The following is a 16,545-nucleotide window of genomic DNA, read 5'->3' on the forward strand; positions in this document are numbered from 1 at the left end:
GTCCAGGGCCGCCTTCCAAGGTGGCTGTCTGGCAGGTCAGCGCCCAGGTGAGAGGCCCGACCGGCCTGGAGAGCCAGCGCCCTAATGACAAACCACCGGCTGCCCGTCTCTGCAGGTGCCTTCTCTGGCGTGCTGTTGACCCGTCAGAGGAAGTGCTTTGGTCTGGGACCAAGGGCGTGACCGGCCAGCTCGTGCCTTAGTTTCCCGTTTTGTGAGGGGCAGGAGGGCTGCACGTTACAGCCTGGCCTGAGCTGCTCAGAGAGGTGTCCCGTCCCTTCCCCAGACAGGAAGTGGCTTTTGTTTCCACCTGGGTGTGTGTGTGTGGGGGGGGGGGGGTTGCTGAAGTCCTGAGGTCAGAAGGGGGATGGGACCCAGGGAGACAGAGAACCCTGGCTTGATCCTCAGGCTCCCGGGGCCCAGCTCCCTACTGGGCCCTGAGCGAGGCTGAGTTTCCTGTTCCTGGATGTGCCAGACTTGCTCTGTCACCTAAGACAGATCCTGGCCCTCTCTGAGCCCTGGACACACAACAGGTGATTTTGTGGTCAGGGTGTTGCTCCCAAGGCTAGTGTGGGGCACTTGGTCCCGGGAACTCTTGTCTGCTGTCCCCTCCCCAGCTCTGCCTGCACCCGCCTTCCCCAGGGCCGTTTCCCGCTGGCCACTGGCGCCTCGGCGTGCACGTGGGGCTGGCCCGGGCTGGGCCTTGTGGAGCGACTGGGTGGCCGGGTTGGGTTGACCCTGGCCTGCCTGACCCCAACCCATCCTCCCGGGCGGAAGAGGCGCCGGTAGGCTCAGACGACCCTGAGAAGGACCAGGCCCCGATGCTGAGGCGGGGGCCTGAGTCCTGACCACGGCGCACAGGGAGCCGTGGGCCTCGCATCCCCGGGAGGGACTTGGGAAAGTGGTCAGGACGGGCCCTGCGTGCCCAGCCCTCAGCCCCGATGGAGGGGTCTCCTCACCCCCACGCCGGGCAGAACGGCTTCCGCACATTCAGGAGGGCTCTGAGGTGACTTTGCCGGGTCTGCTGTGAGGGCAGAGGGCACTTGGAGCGCTGGGTGGGGCCCGGGTCACACTGGACAGCGGTGTCCTGCGGATGCTGGCCTGCTCTGGGCCTGGCTCTGTCCCGCTGGCCTGGGGGCGGCGGGTGAAGGGCAGAAGCACGGACGTTAGAGCAAGACGTGAGCAGGGGCGACGCGCCGGCTGGAGCGCGGAGGCGGGGAGGGCTTCCCTGTGGGTCTGCGCCCTGCAGATGGGCACCTCCGTGAGGCCTTCGCGGTCCCTTCACCGGCGAGCGTGGATTTGCCAGACACGGTCCGGGAAGCAAGGAGGACGATTCAGCTTCGTAGACTGTGAAGTGTGGTGCCCCGGGGGTGGTGTTACTGGGTCACTCACCGTTCCTAGGTTGCAGGGTTCAAATCCACGCCAGGGCAGTTGGCGTGGACGTTGAGAGGAGGCTGGTTACAGCCTGTTTTCTGTGGTTTGGTGGGCGAAGGGGGAACACAAGCCAGTCTGGGGGCTTGGAGGCCAGGTCCTGCCTGGCTCTGGGGCCTCTATCCAGTGGCACCCTCTGACTCTCAGTCTGCCATCTGAGGGTCAGGAGCAAGGCCTTGGCCACTGAGGCCTTGCAGGGGGACAGCTGAGCGTCTGTGGGCTTCTCTCCCCCACGCCCCGGCCTCATCCTGGGTCTGCGGATCATGATAAGGGTAGCCCTGGTGGTCTTGGGAGGCCCCGAGCCAGGGCACAGCCGGGGACAGGGGTGGGGCGGGGGCTGCTCCAGGGAAGGAGCGGCTGTGCAGAGCCCCCAAATTACTAAGGCCGAGTCTGGTTCCAGGAAAACTGGCCCCAAATGATAGACTAGAACCACAGGACACAGGCCAGGCTGCCTGTCCCCGCCCACTCTGGGCACGGAGACTTGGTGGGAGGAGGGAGGGCTCTGAGCCCCGGGTGGGGGTGGGGGGCTCCTCTCTAGGACCTGGGAGAGGGAGGGGTGTTTCAGGCCCAGCTGCAATGTTCTTTAGGGGCACAGGCTTGGAATCCGGGCCCTCTAGAAAAGGAGTGGGGTCTCCCTGAGGGGCTGGGGTCCGGCGCTGGGGGCCTCACGGGATCCCTGTGGAGGTGAGCGCCAAGCCCCTCTGACATTAATGACCCAGGTTTGTCGGGTGGCGTCGCGGTGGGAGGATCGGTGTAGGTTCAACAAACGTGATTGGGATTCGGGGTGGGTGTGGGGCGTATGGGGACCCTGTGGCTCTCAAACGGGCAGCCCGGGGCTCAGAGCAGAGCCAGATGCTCCCAGAGGTCACTCTGCTTGTCCCTGGGGGAGGGGGCAGGTAGAGGTGAGTGTGCCTGAGAGCCGGTCCTGGCTCAGGGACCGCCCTGGCTGGTCCCCTTCGGCTGGGGGCGGGGGGGGGGGGGGGCCCCCCGGGCCAGGTCAGCAGAGCCAGGCCCTCAGGCTCCTGTAATTACCGGGGCGGGAGCTGCGGCTGAGTGTCGGAGAAGGGTGATCCTTCCAGAGTGAGCCAGCTCTGAGGCCTCCCCGGGACCCGTGGCCCATCCGTTCAGATCCCTAGGCCCTGTCCTTGCAGGCATCTGCCCCATTTTAGAGAAAAGAACACTGAGGTGGGAGTTCCCATTGCCCTCTGGTCATGGCTGGGGCTCCTACCCCGCGGCTTAGTGATCTGTGGTCACATTTTTAACGTTTATGGACTACCTACTCTGTGCCAGACAACATCCTAAGCACTTTACATCGATTAACCCATCGAAACCTCACAACAACCATATGAAGCAGATCTTAAAATTAAGGTACGTTGCAGAGGAAGACAGAGATACAGACAGGTCAAGTAACTTGCCTGAGGTCACACAGCAGGGTAAGCGCAGTCGAACCCAGATGGTCTGGTATTGGAAGCCACGCTCTTGGGGATTCAGCTAGGTCGTCTGCTCCGAAAAAGGCAGGGCGAATGTGGGGTGATGATGCCTGTGTTTGAGGGCGTGGACTTGAGACCTGGTGCCCTGGCCTGGCTGACAAGGGCAGGAAGAGACCGCAGGGTCTTGTCATCTCCGCTGTGCATCTGAGGCTGGGCTGGGGGCTCCCGAGGTCAGTGTGAGTCTCTTCTTCTGTCGTGGCCTTTGTGAGGCCTGCGTGACCCCAGCAGGTTAGGATCTGGACCTGGCTTCTCTGGGATCTACCAACGGACCAGCCACGATGGGGGGGGGGGGGCGGGGGGGGGCACCGTGAGTATCCATGATCAGCCAGCTCTCGAGGTTACGGGCACCTCTTCAACAAGAGCTGCAGAGAGAGAGTTAGGGGGACACCCTGGTAGACACCCTTGGGTCGGACCCCTGGACGCGGGAGACCTCGACGGTGTAGACAGACTCCCGGGGAAGAGGGCCTGGCTGGAGTCAAGGCTCCGAGGCCTGTAGGCTGTGATGTACACACCACAGGGGCCTAGGACTGGCCAGGCCGGTGGTTCAGGTCACCCAGGCAGCGTGTCAGTGACTCTTGGGTCTCACCTTGAGGCCAGGTGGTTGTGCAGACCTGGGTCACGGAGGCCTCTGGTGCCAGAAGAAGTCTGGGCTCCGTTTGGCCGGCAGCGGGGATCCACAAAGCTCGACTGCAGCCCTACTCGGTGAACTAATCCAGGTAGCACCGTGCGAACCGTGTCGGGCAAGCGCTAAGCCCTGAACGCGTGTCAGTCCCCACATTGTCGTCGTCGGGGGTGTTACTGACCCAGGGGCCTGGCTGACTCTGAGTTCCAGCCAGAGTTGATAGCCTCTGGGCCGCGGCACCTGTTCCTTGAGTCCAGAGACGGGCTGTGCTCTCTGGAGCCGCCGCCCAGGACTTAGGAGAAGATGGTTAAGTGCCCGTCAGGCAGGCTGCAGGAGGGGTGCTGGGGCGCCAGGAGGGGGCCGGGGGGTGAGGGAGACTCTCTGGAGGCCCCCACTCGGGGGCCGAGGAAGGCGAGGGCCGTGCGGCCTGGGGAGTGCCATGCTGCGGCTTGGGGACCGGGGAGGACGCGGCAGAGCCATGGACGGGAGTCTGGGTGGCTGGAAGCCTGAGTGGGGAGAGAATCTGGGGCTGGCAGAGGGGCCGGAGAGGGGCGCGTGTCTGTGAGCTGACGCGCAGGAGACAGGAGTGAGGCCCAAGCCGGCGTGCCCCAGGGCCGGCTCCCGGGGCAGCAGGAGGGACAGCTGGCCTGGGGCAAGAGGCGAGACCCTGGGGGCTTGAGTTAGAGAGAGAGGTGTAACTGGGGGTTGGTGGGACAGAATGTTCGGGCTGCTCCAGGGAGGGGGACCCCCGTGGGCAGAGGGTGGTCCTGGCTGTGGGTGCGGAGAGGCTCGACTCAGCTGTGGCCGTGGGCGGCTGGGGGCTGCGTGTGGAGCCCCACCTTGCGTGCCCGGGGCTGGTGGAGGGGCCTGGCCTCAGCTGGGGGAGGCTGCTCCCGGGCAGGAGGCCCGTCCTGTGACCCACCAAACCTCAGCCTCCAGGAAAGAGGCTAAAAATAAGGTCGTGGTGGGAAGAAGGGAGGGGCTCGTGGGCCCAGGCCAGGCGGGAGCCTAGAGGAACATCCAGGCGGCTGGCGAGCTGCTGTGACACATGCTTCCCGAGCCAGCGGCCAGCGGCTCTCACCCGCCTGCGGCCACAGCCCCTACCAGGCTGCAGTGAGGCCCTGCCCCCAGGCCCCGGGAAGGTTCTGCCTGGAGCTCAGGCGGTGGACCCAAGGCCTGGCTCCAGGGTGCTGGGGTGAGGGCCCCTAAGGCCCTTGGGGTCTGGCCTGCCCAGGAGTTCCCAGGACATCCATCTGGATGTGCAAAAATGTTCTTCCCTCTTACCAGGAGCTCTGTGTGTCGGAGGAGGTCGGCGGGCTTCCTGGAGGCAGAGGCAAACACTGGGGCTTGAAGTGCTGGAGGGGGTGGAGCATGTCCAGTCTGGAGGCTAGGAGATGCCTGGGGCGGGGCGGGGGACGCGAGGGCGTTTTCTCGCGCTGCGGACCCCTGCTGGCCTCACGAGGACCACGCTGATACGGCCTTCCTCCCCGGACGTGCCCTCCTCTTGGCTGTGGACAGGCACCCGCTGCGCAGCGACCCAGGGGCGTCTCGCCCTCCTGCCACCTCCCACCTGCACCTGTCCATCACCTAACATGTGACGGCGTCTGTTCTGGGTTCTGGAGATGCCCCGCCACGACCCTGCCCTGAGGGGGCTCTCGCTGCAGTGGGGATGGGGCGTCTCTGTCCACAAACAGCCGCTGGGGGCTGGCTGCGTGGCGGGGCCTGGGCTGGGGGCCCGCAGGAGCCAAGTGCGTGCAGAGGCGGCATGGCAGAAGAAAACATTTTTGGTTTTTGACAACAGAGCCTGTTTCAAATCTCACTGGGGCCCTTGCCTGCCATAGGACAAGTTACTTCACTTCTCAGGGCCTCCGTTTTCTCATATGTAAAATGGGGTGAAAAATGCGACGAAGCAGCAGGGGTAGAAATCGCATCTGCAGAGCCTCACTGGGAACCTAGAACTTAGCAGGGAGCAGTAACTCGTGGCTCTTAGCCACCGTGGGCCCAGCGAGCTCCTACCCACGTCCCTACGTGTCTTCAGAAGTCACTGATCCTAGTGTGCCAGGGGAATGTGGGGGCACCTGCCTTATTGAGGGTGACAGGAGAGGGGGAGAAGCCAAGGAAGACTTCCCAGAAGAAGAGGCACCTGAACTAGTGTCGAAGGAGCGGCAGGAATCAGGGTAGAGGACCTGTGGGCAGTCGGGGTCCAGAGCATGGGGCGGGGGTGTTCTGAGAAGGGAGGCCAGAGGCGGGGTTGGAGGGGCTGAGCCTGCAGCCCCGTGGCCTGGTGGAGGCCAGCGTGCGTCTGAGGCACTGGGGAGCCACGGGAGGTGCTGACTGTGGGGGAGAGAGAGGGGCAGGGCGGCCCTGGCTCAGAAGTGGGGCGAATGGGCTGCGGGGCTGGGAGGTGAGTGTAAGTGGTGCCCTAAGGTTGGGCCCAACCGTGCCACCCGCGGAGGCCCCACTTGGTGGCCCCTCCGTCCACAGGGACAGGCCCCTGGCTTCCGCGTTCGGGGCACGACCACAGCCCGCCTTAGTTATTAAGTCATTAACTGGGCCTCGCACAGCCTCTTCATTATGGGTAATTAGGGTGAATCCACTCGGCACTCACGAGGAGGAGGCCAGTGTCTCTCGGTGTCAGGCTGCATCCCGGAAGAGGGCTCAGCATCCCGGCCCTGGGGCTCGGGGGGCAGTCTCCAGGCGGGACCCTCCTCCGGGGCCCCGGGGGCCGCTTTGGCCACCTTGCCGCTGTACGACCTGGGGCGCAGGCTTAACCTCTCGTGCTCAGCTCCCTTGTCTGCCCAGTTCCTGCTCAGTGATGTGCGCCATCACCATATCCTGATGAGCTCTGGGAGACCCCCGAGGGCAGGTCCCTTCTTCCGTGCCCTGTGTGGGGGGCTGTCGGGGCAACCTGCCCTGTCTCCTCCTCCTGGCTCCCTAGCCCTTCTCGGTGCAGATGTGTCATGGCCGGGGGTGGGGGGGGCGTGGGGTTCCTGCCTGTGGCCCAGCCCCCTGCTGTCCTTGGAGATAAGCAGAGGTGGGGGCCCCCAGGGCCTGCGGGGCGGGGGGCTGGGCGCCGTGAGAGGTGAGGAGGCTCCAGGAGGTTGCCGGCCCCCACGCAGCCGTGGCTCTGTCTGTCCGTGGTTGTTGGTGGCCTCTGGTTATAGTCCTCTTAACATGCAAAGTCCTAACGGGAGAGCAGAGGTGGTGGGGACTCAGGAGGAGGACAGGCATGACCTCCAGGGATCCCCTTCCCCCCAAGAAGCCCTACCCGCTTCCCTCTGTGTCTCAGCTCTGGCATCGGAAAAGCGGGGTCCTGGTTACAACCCTGAGGACAGCTGAGTGAGCGTGAGCACGCGTTTGCCCGAGTCCCGCCCGTCTGTCCTCAGGTTCCTACAGTGGCCCTGAGTGGTCCCTGAGTGGGGGGTGGGATCCCATGCCCCCAGGGTGAGCATAGCCTGGCCTGCAGATTCCCCAGTGGCCTGGCCAGACTGGGCGAGGTGGCCTTCTGTGGAAGGGGCTGGGTTGGGCGGGCTGGGCTTAGACTGGGGGTCTCCTAGGTCGGGTGGGGGACAGGGGCCCCGGGCATCAGACATAAGCACCCTCTGTCTTCCCTCCCAGGCGTCCTTCTGGACATCCAGCAGCAGTTTGGGGTCAAGGACCGAGGCGCCGGCTTGCTGCAGTCAGGTGAGGCCCACTCCCCTGCCAGGCCCCCGCCACACCTGCTGGGTCTCCCTGCGGGGTCTCCTCCCTGGTCCTGACTCGCTGGAAGGGACGTGTGCTTTGTGTCCAGACCTCACTCTTGACCTCACTCAAGAAGACCGGCTTCCCCAGCCCCTGCTGCTCTCCCTGCAAACAGACCAGCGGCGCCCTGGGAGGCCACAGGCCCGAGTCCTTAGAGGGGACCCTTCTTTTGGTCCTGGGGCCTCATCAGGACCCAGGGGCCCAGGGTCTGCCCTGAGGCTGGTGAAGGGAGTTCCTTAGGTTCCAGGCAGGACAGCGGCAGAGCCTTCGGTGACCCTGTTTCCATGGCACGCGCCCCCATTTCCTCCGTCGCCATCAGCCTGGGAACAGTCTCTGAGATGTCAAAGCAGGAAATCCCCACGGCCAGTCCGGGAACCACTTCCAAACTCGGGGAAAGCGCCTGAATGCCTGGGTCCTGGGCTAGTCCTGGGCCTGAAGCTTTCTCCCTGGTGGGGGTGGGGAGGGGCAGGGGGGCCTGTGTCTCCATTGTCCCTGCCGACCCACTACCTGGCCCCATGCTTGCTGTGTGGCCGAGGGCCCGGCTCCTTGGCTCTGATTCCTTCTGGCCCTGGAGGGTGTGTGGTTGTGAGGCCCGGTCAGATGTGTGGGAGGAAGTCCGTGGTCTGCATTCCAGCCTGTGAACCCCTTCCCCTGCCTGGGCTCTCCTGGGAGGGAGGAGTGGAGCGAGCTGGCTATGTCCCGGAACCTGCCTGACCTGCCTAGGTGGCATTCCAGAATGTGCTGTGCCAGCCTCCATGAGCCACTCAGCCGGGCCCTGCGGCCTGTGATCCTTTCCCAGGGTGGTTTTGGGGCTCAGACAGACGAGGTGATCGCTGCAGGGCGCAGCCCCAACAGACAGCTGAGAGAGCTGGGACAGGGGCAAGGCTGTGTGACCCAGAACCCTGAGGGGGGCCGGCCCCTGCCTCTGCCCACATCCCTCACCCAGCACAGGAGCCCAAACCTGTCCTCTGGCCCTCCCCCACAACCCCCCCCCCCCCAGCCTCCTGGGCTCTGAGCCCACAGTGACCGCCACTCACAGCCTGGAAGAGAGTTTCAGCCAGATGTGGGGAGTGGGGAGAGGGCAGGAGACAGCCCAGCTCTCCAGCCCCGTCCCTCTGTGGCCCCTGGTCCCGTCCCCTCTGGGCCTCAGCCTTGCTGACTGATGGGGTGTTCAGGGTCCGCCCCTGCCACCCCAAGCAGTGCTGTCCCTATTGCAAGGTGTCCCTGGCCGCCTTCCTAGTGGACAGAGAAGTCATGGTGGCCCCTACTGACCCCTGGCAACCTGGCTGGAGGTGGACACCACCCCCCCCCCCCCCCCCCACCCCCCCGCCAGCATGGTCGGTTCTGCCCCCACAACCTCCCTGGGCAGCTGCACTTCCCAGATGAAGGGACAGAGGTCAGCTCTGCTGGTGACTCACAGGGGGTCGCGTGCGGGGAGGCCGGCGGGCCCAGGATTGGGGCTCCACGCGTGCCGCCGTCTCCACCTGGGGAGGGGAGGCCTGGCCGCGTGTCTCAGCGTCTGGCGTCTCTGTGCTCTCAGCGTGGGCGCCCCTGGGCCGTGGTCTCTCAGGGACCCTTACCCCGTGGCCTCCACCCTACCACCTGCCCCTGGCGCTGCCGGGCTGGCTCCCTGAGTGTCCTCACCCCTCGGCCACCTGAGCCAAGGAGCCAGGCCAGCTAGACCAGGATGTGACTCAGTGGGCGACCAGGAAAATCACCTAATTGGCCTGGGCCCCAGGCACCTGTCTCTTCCCCAAGCCCCTGATAAGGTCGGAGCCAGGTGGAGGGCGCCAGCCAGGTGCTGGTGTTTGCCCAGATCAAAGGGCCAGGGCTGAGAGCCGGGCTGTCTGCTCGTTCGTGGGCACCAGGGGCTGCTGGGCCCGGAGACAGGGCAGGGGGTGCGGCTGAGAGTCAGGCCTGGGCCTGCCTCTGCTGTTTCCCCTTGGGACCAGACCGTGAGCCCTGGCTTGGGAAGAGCCTGCCTTCGGCAGCCCCGAGCAGGCCCCCGAGCCCCTGCAGAAGCTTCTGGGAAAGCCCGCAGAAGAGCTCCAGCCCTGGTCCCGGTGTCTCGGGGCCCCGGGTCTCCACAGCCTACACCCAGAGGGGCAGCTCCTGCTGGGCTCCGCCATAGCCTCTGTCCCTGCATTCCAGTAGATTCCCCCCATCACTGGGGACAGAAAACCTATCTAGTCACCACCTAGGCATGACGGGGGCGGGGGGGGGGGAGCAGGGTGCGTGGGAGCCTGGGGGGACAGCAGCGAGGGCGCACCTAGCTCTGCCTGGTGGCAGGTGGATCAGACTCCCCTGAGGAGGGGACATTTGAGTGGGGCTTTGAAGGACGTGTTAGAGTTTGTTCAGGGCATAGGGCTTCCAGTCAGTGTGTCAGATCGAGCAGATGAGAGAAACCCTCCCCCCCACTCCACGCTGCGTAAAATATGCCAAGAAAACACTCAAATTACATAGCTGAGCTTGAAAGCTAAGACTGGCAGGGGGATTCCCAGGTGCCAGCAGCAGGGAATTAAACCAGGGAGCAGGAGAGGAAGCTGGTATTAAAGCCAAGTGGTGCAGGGCGCCTGGGGACCAGTATCTGTCACAGAAGCTTGTTACGGTATTTTTAGCGTAAACACTTTTACGATGAAACATTTTAAATATACATAAAGAGTAAAGAGACTAGCGCGACGAGGCTGCGGGAAGCTGTCACCCAGATTCATCCAGGGATCGACCGCCCACTCCGGCCCAGCGTCCGGGCTCCGGGGGTTTCTTGCAGGGTCGGCCCCGTGCAGGCTTGGGGTCCAGCATCGTGGGGGTGACGCGATTTCCACCCCGAGCCCAGGGCAAGCCCCCTGACTTCTGGCTGTGCCCGCGGGCCCGTGGGCAGTTTTTCTGCCTGTGAGATCTCCGTCCCGGCTCTGGCTGTGTGCCGAGAGCCTGCTCCGTGCGGCCCGGGCTTTGCGGCCCCTTCTGCAGATGCGGCTCCTGACGGGAGCCTTTGTGCCCCAGGGCCCCAGGGTCATCTGTGTGGGGCACAGATGGCAGTGCCCACTGAAGGCAGACTGAGCGTGAGCAGAGCCCACGAGGAGGAAGCCTTTGTGGGAGGGGGCAACGGATCCCAGAAAGCAGGCGACCTGGTTCCCGAGGAATTTCAGGCTGTAGGTTTGCCGTAACAGACTTTAACGTCCTATGTGCTTCATTTCCACGGTTCCAAAGAAAGAGTAGAATTCGTAAGACAGGGATAGCACCTTATTGGAAAAGAACAGGGACTGAAAAGCTGAATTCACAATTCTGGAAGTGAAAACCGTGAGCCCTGGACGTCAGCAGTGTAGACCCAGTCGAAGAGAGAATAAGCAGATCAGAAGCTGGGTCTGCGGAAGGGGAGCAGATTGGAGGCTCTGGGGACTCGTGCTCGCCCCCCTCCCCCCAGAAGGAAGGAGGCTGGGCGGGGGACAGGGGCACATCGTGAAGGGCCTCTGGCTTTGGTCTTGGGGCAGTAGGGAGCTAGAGGAGGCTTTGGGGCAGGCATGGCCCCGTTAGACGTCTGCATGGGGTTGCTCTCTCTGGGGCGGGTGGTGGGGGAGGGCGCTGGAAGGCAGCTCAGGGCTGGGGTTGGGGGGGGTCACGAGGACGTGCCAGGACGTGCCAGGACAGAGGAAGAGCCAGCTCAGACCGAAACCAGACGGCGGCCCTGCTTCGGGTAGAGTGTCCCCCTGGCCTTGCTCTCCTCCCCACTTCTGCAGTGGCCTGCTTCGTAGTCAGGCAGCCCCCGTGGCGGTTCCCCCAGCGCCCCCCTGTCCGAGGGGGGCCTAGGACCGGTCTCCCTGAGGCCCGAGGGGCCGTCCCAGGGCTTGTATCCTGAGCGGTGGGAGGGAGGAGCGGCTCCCTTCTCCCTACAGGAAGTCCGAGCTTGGTGGCCCTGCAGGCAGCGATGGGGCCTCCCCGTGGCCTGGCTGCCTGGGCGTCCCGTCCACACCCTGTGGGCAGAGCCGGCCCGACACCCTCCCCGCCCACGGGAGGTGCAGGATGGCACTTCTCCCCGAATGACAGGTCGGCCGGATCTGGACTCTGTAAAAATAGCCCTGGTTTGGGGCGCCTGGGTGGCGCAGTCGGTTAGGCGTCCGACTTCAGCCAGGTCACGATCTCGCGGTCTGTGAGTTCGAGCCCCGCGTCGGGCTCTGGGCTGATGGCTCAGAGCCTGGAGCCTGTTTCCGGTTCTGTGTCTCCCTCTCTCTCTGCCCCTCCCCCGTTCATGCTCTGTCTCTCTCTGTCCCAAAAATAAATAAACTTTGAAAAAAAAAAAATTAAAAAAAAACAAAAAATAGCCCTGGTTCGGCCCAGGCTGAGGTGGGGGCTGGACGTGAGCTCCGAGGCCGCCGACGGGGCGTCCAGGGCTCCCCCAGCTCAGGCCTCACCTGCCCCTGCCCCAGGACCAGCTTCTGGGATCGGACAGGGCCACGTGCATCCTGGGAGCAGCCCCTGGGTGAGATCAGAGGGTCACAGGGTCCTCAGTGGGGTGGTTCTAGACTTCTGGGGGCTGGACCCTCTGAGGGCCCCAGAGGAGAAGGCCCCCGGGCATCCCTGTGGGGCGGGGACACCACATGAAGTCGTTCTGCAAGGTGGCTCCTCCCACGCTGCCCCCCTCCCCCCGCCTTGCCCGCGGCCCCATTGTCCCCATCCTGTGGGCTGGCTCACCAACCCCCCCGCCCCCACCCGCAGCCCCATTGTCCCCGTCCTGTGGGCTCAGCACACGTGAGCCAAGACAGGGCTTCCCCGTGCCCTGACTGCAGGATGTCCTTGTGCGGGAGCTGCTGGGAAGGCCACCCCCACCCAGGTCTGGGTGGGGCAGCCAGGCCGCCCAGAAAGCTCTCTTCCAGCAAAGGCTACAGGGCTGGGGTGGGGGGCAGTGGAAGTTTCTAGCCCGGCCGGGACAAGGTTCCAGGCCTTTGCCGCTGCTGTTTCTTCTGCCAGGAGCATTTTTCCTCTTGTCCCTGCCCTGATTGCATTGAGGCCCCTCTGCTGGCCTGTGATGCACCTGAGGGCCTGGGAACGTCCTCTTACCTGTCTGTCCGTAGCAGAGGGGAGGGCTGCTCTCTCCCTCGTGACCCTGGACGCCCTTGTCTCCAAGGGGACAGTGCTGAGGGTGCAGGGCGTCTGGGGGCAGGAGGGTCACTGTGTAGTTTGGGGCAGGTTCTTCCAGCTGTCGGTGGCCCAGCTCCAACATGGGACGACATGGTGGGGACGGGTGGGTGCTTGGGACCCAGCGGTGAGGGTGGGGACCTGCTCCCACCGGAGTCCCCCGTGACTCGGTCCACTCAGATGGCTGGCAGGGAGCCAGGGTCACGAAGTCGGGGCCGCCCTCCTGCTCTGCCGCAGGCCGGGCGGTGGGGACGGCGGCCTGGCTCTCCCCCCGGGCCCCGTCCACCCCTGCAGCAGGACAGACATGCCGTGGTCCTAGTGTGGCTTAGACCCTGGCGTTGGACAAACTCCTTTCGGCCTCTGGCACCTTTCTGTGGGATGAAGGTAGTCGTGAGGGGCAAGTGAGAAGCCTGTGCTTACGTCCAGGGCGCGCTCGGGCCTGTCTACAAGTGTTCGTGAGCGACAACCAAGGTTCTCGTTAGCCGTGAGCATCGTGCCTCCCTAACCGTTGCACGGTATTGCTTGTAAGATTTGGGATTTATATTTTAGTATGCATTCTTGGTTTTAAGCATCATCATCGCTGGCAAACTCCCGTGCACCCTTCAATGCCCAGCTCTGACATCGCCGCCTCTGTGAAGCCTCTCTTCACCCTCCTGGCAGGAGTTGGCCCTCTCGGTGGCTTTCCTGGCACCCTAGCCCCTTCGAGCTGGGCAGCCCACGGATAGGCTCTGCCCCCCGGCCGGACAGGGGTCGCTCTTCCTCCGGCTCCTTGTGCCCTCTCCCCGCTTGGCGCAGACAGGCCCAGAGGGAACCGTCCTCCCTCCTCCCCCTAATGTGCGTAAGTCCTGAAGGATCAACATTGCTTTTCTGCCCGCATCCTGGTCTGATCTCAGGCAGGTCCTGTGAGGCAGGCCCAGCAGGAAAAGTTCTTTTTCTAGATATGAGGAAGTAATTTCTGTGTGGATGAATCTAAACAAGGACCCGGTGTTGACCGAGGCCGTGCTCCGGGCGGGGCGTGGCAGAGCACCTTGCGCTTTATCTCACGCTGCGCTCGGCCGGCACCCGGGGCCTTGCTATTTTTATCTTCATTTGGCGGATGAGGAAGCTGGCGGGCGGCGGCCTCGACCAGCCCGCGAGAGGCTGTGTGTTAATTCTCAGGCATCGTGCGAGCCGGTAGCTGAACACGACCCTTAGCGACAACTGAATTATGTACGCTTGTGGTTAAACATCTTGTGTTAAAAACAAAGGTAGTAAATACTCAGACCGCATCCTTCCCTAGTCAGGTCCCTGCATTCTACCATTATCTGTGTCCCTGAGGCTATTTACGCAATCGATCTGCCTTCGCGGCGCTCCCGAGACCCACCTCCTGTGACATCACACCGCAGCCACGGGCAGCCACGGCGGGCGTGTTCACCCCTCGACAGTTGGCAACGGTTGGCAAACACCACATCCCTCCCCCCGCCCCCATCCCCCCTTTATTGGAGTCCATCGTTGGACGTTTATCAGGACACCAGTGAACTGAGAACAGAGAGGCGGTGACCTGCCCAACGTCACCCAGCTGGGAAGGATCAGAGCTCACTTTGGGCCCAGGGGGCGCCCCTCTGTGCTGATGCTGCCCGTGGCCCCAGTTTCCCCTGCGGCCACACCCCATTCTGCTCACTAGGACAAGAGGGAGACAGTCACTCTCCTCCGGCCCGGCCCTCTCCCCTCCTTCACCGAGTCCATCCTTCCTCCCCTCCCCTCCCCGCCTCTGTCTGAGGGAGAAGCCCAGCCCGTGTGCACACTCAGCCTGGCGGTCAGAGCCCGGCCAACTGGCCACCTCGTCTGCCCACCCTCGGCCTTTGTCTGGCCATCTGTCCGTCAGCTGTGGGACCGCCTTGCAGGGGGAGGCCTGGGGGAGCTCCTTGTTCCCTGACCCCTAGGGCCTGCCCTGCCTTGCTGGGCCTCTAGGTCCCACCTGGGGCCCCAAGGCCCCTCCCATCGCTCCCCATGGAGTCTTCTGTCTCGTTCTAGAACAAAACCAGGTCAGATCACTCCCTGCTCTGTGCCCTTTCTCAGCCGTAGAAGCCACAGTGCCCACGGTGGGCCACAGGCCCTGGCTCGTCCGGCCTTCCTCCCTCCTTCCTTCTGCTCCAGCCATTCTGGCCTCTATGCTATTCTTCACATGTGCTAAGCATACTCCTGCCTCAGGGCCTTTGCACTTGCCCCAGTATTTGCACGATTTTTTTTCCTTACCTCCTCCAGGTCTTCACTTGAAATGTCACCTCTCTGGCCCTCCTTTCTCTGTGTCACACACGTTTCCTGTCTCCCGTCTCTGCCCTTTTCCCCTCCTTAGCATTTGCCACCATCTGATATACTCTATTTTTCTTTTTTTTTTTTTTTTTTTAACGTTTATTTATTTTTGGGACAGAGAGAGACAGAGCATGAACGGGGGAGGGGCAGAGAGAGAGGGAGACACAGAATCGGAAACAGGCTCCAGGCTCCGAGCCATCAGCCCAGAGCCCGACGCGGGGCTCGAACTCACGGACCGCGAGATGGTGACCTGGCTGAAGTCGGACGCTTAACCGACTGCGCCACCCAGGCGCCCCACTCTATTTTTCATTTTATGGTTTCTTTCTCCTGCCCAGGAAGGCAGGAATTTTTGCCTGTTTTGTTGAATGAGTGAAAGAGTGAGCGAGTGAACGACAGTGTTTCCAGACGCCAGTAAAGCCTCTCCATCCTGTGGGGGGTGAGGAGTGAGTGTGACTGCGTGACCTGGCAGGTGGAAGACTGGGGTTCCAGGCCCTGTTCCGTCCCGGTTTGCTGTGTGACCTTGGGTGGGTCCCTTCCCCTCTCTGAACCTCTCTCCCAAGTATAAGAAGGACAGCAGCGTGACGAGGTATGAGGACACTGGCTCCGGGGTCGGACACGCAGGGGATCGGGTCCCCGCGGGGCTTTCGCTGCCGGTGGGGCCTCGGGCGAGTCTTGCCTCCCCTCTTTTGCGAGGAGGTGGCCTTGCACGGACCCACAAGGCCCCAGGTGGTGAGCTCCTGACGTGGCTTCTGCCACGTCAACCGCTCAGTGAATCTGTCCTCTGTCGCTCAAGTCCCCCGAGGGTCGCCCGCTGGACAAGCTGGGCCCGCGGGGAGGCGGGCGGGTCGTGGGGTCGCCTCTGGCCCCGTGTCACGGCCTCCTCTCCCCGCAGTGTTCATCTGCAGTTTCATGGTGGCCGCCCCCATCTTCGGCTATCTGGGTGACCGCTTCAACAGGAAAGTGATCCTCAGCTGCGGCGTCTTCTTCTGGTCGGCGGTCACCTTCTCCAGCTCCTTCATCCCCCGGCAGGTGCGTCGGCTCCTCTGCCCCCGGCCCCCACCCCCCCTCGCCCGGCTTCGTTCCCGCCTCTCTGCTGGAGCCTCGGGCGCTGTCTTCCCAGAGCAGGGGTGGGGGGGCGGGGGCCGTCGTGGCTGCTTTGGCAAGCTGGCCTGGCTACGGAAAGGGCCTCCCCGCTGCGAGCCTAGCCGAGCCCCGCGTGGCACCCTCTTTCCGACCTGCCTTGACTTGGGGACGATGCAAGGAACGGCAGAACCAGTCTGGTCCAGGAGGCAGGGCCCTTTATTGTAGTCCCAGCTCTGCCAGCACCTTGCCGTGTGACCCCAGGTGAGTCACGGCCCCTCTCTGTGCCTTGCACGGTTTCCTCCTTTTCGTTTTTTTTTTAAGAGAGCTTGAGTGTGAATGGGGGAGGGGCAAAGAGAGAAAGAGGGGCAGAGAGAGAGAGAGAGAGAGAGAGAGAGAGAGAGAGAGAGAGAATCCCAAGCAGGCTCCGAGCTCAGCGCAGAGCCCGATGTGGGGCTTGATTCCGTGACCCTGGGATCATGACCTGAGCCAAGGTCAGGAGTCGGGCACTCAGCTGACCGTGAGCCACCCAGCGCCCTTTTACTTTATTTTTTTTAAGTAAACTCTACGCCCAAAATGGGGCTTGAACTCGTGTCCCCAAGGTCAAGAGTCACACGCGTACTGACTGAGCCGGCCGGGCGCCCCGCTCGGTTTGCTCTTTGCCCGACAACCAGCTGACTCCTTGGGTCAGAGTCCTAGGGCGGCAAACATCATTTCAACATGAGGAAGGTGTTTCTTACTCAGCTCCCACAGTCCGGGTGC

At 63.4% G+C, this 16,545-nt stretch overlaps 1 protein-coding gene across 1 annotated transcript in view; it reads left to right on the forward strand.

Moving 5' to 3' along the window:
- Positions 1-16,545, forward strand: part of SPNS2 (sphingolipid transporter 2) — a 30,927-nt gene that overhangs the window by 4,455 nt on the left and 9,927 nt on the right. Inside the window, 2 exon segments of the mRNA XM_030295007.2 lie at positions 7,159-7,224; positions 15,596-15,732. Of these exon segments, the coding sequence (XP_030150867.1) occupies positions 7,159-7,224; positions 15,596-15,732 (203 nt within the window).

This window comes from Lynx canadensis, chromosome E1 (genome assembly GCF_007474595.2).
Source record: "Lynx canadensis isolate LIC74 chromosome E1, mLynCan4.pri.v2, whole genome shotgun sequence".
Taxonomy (NCBI): domain Eukaryota; kingdom Metazoa; phylum Chordata; class Mammalia; order Carnivora; family Felidae; genus Lynx; species Lynx canadensis.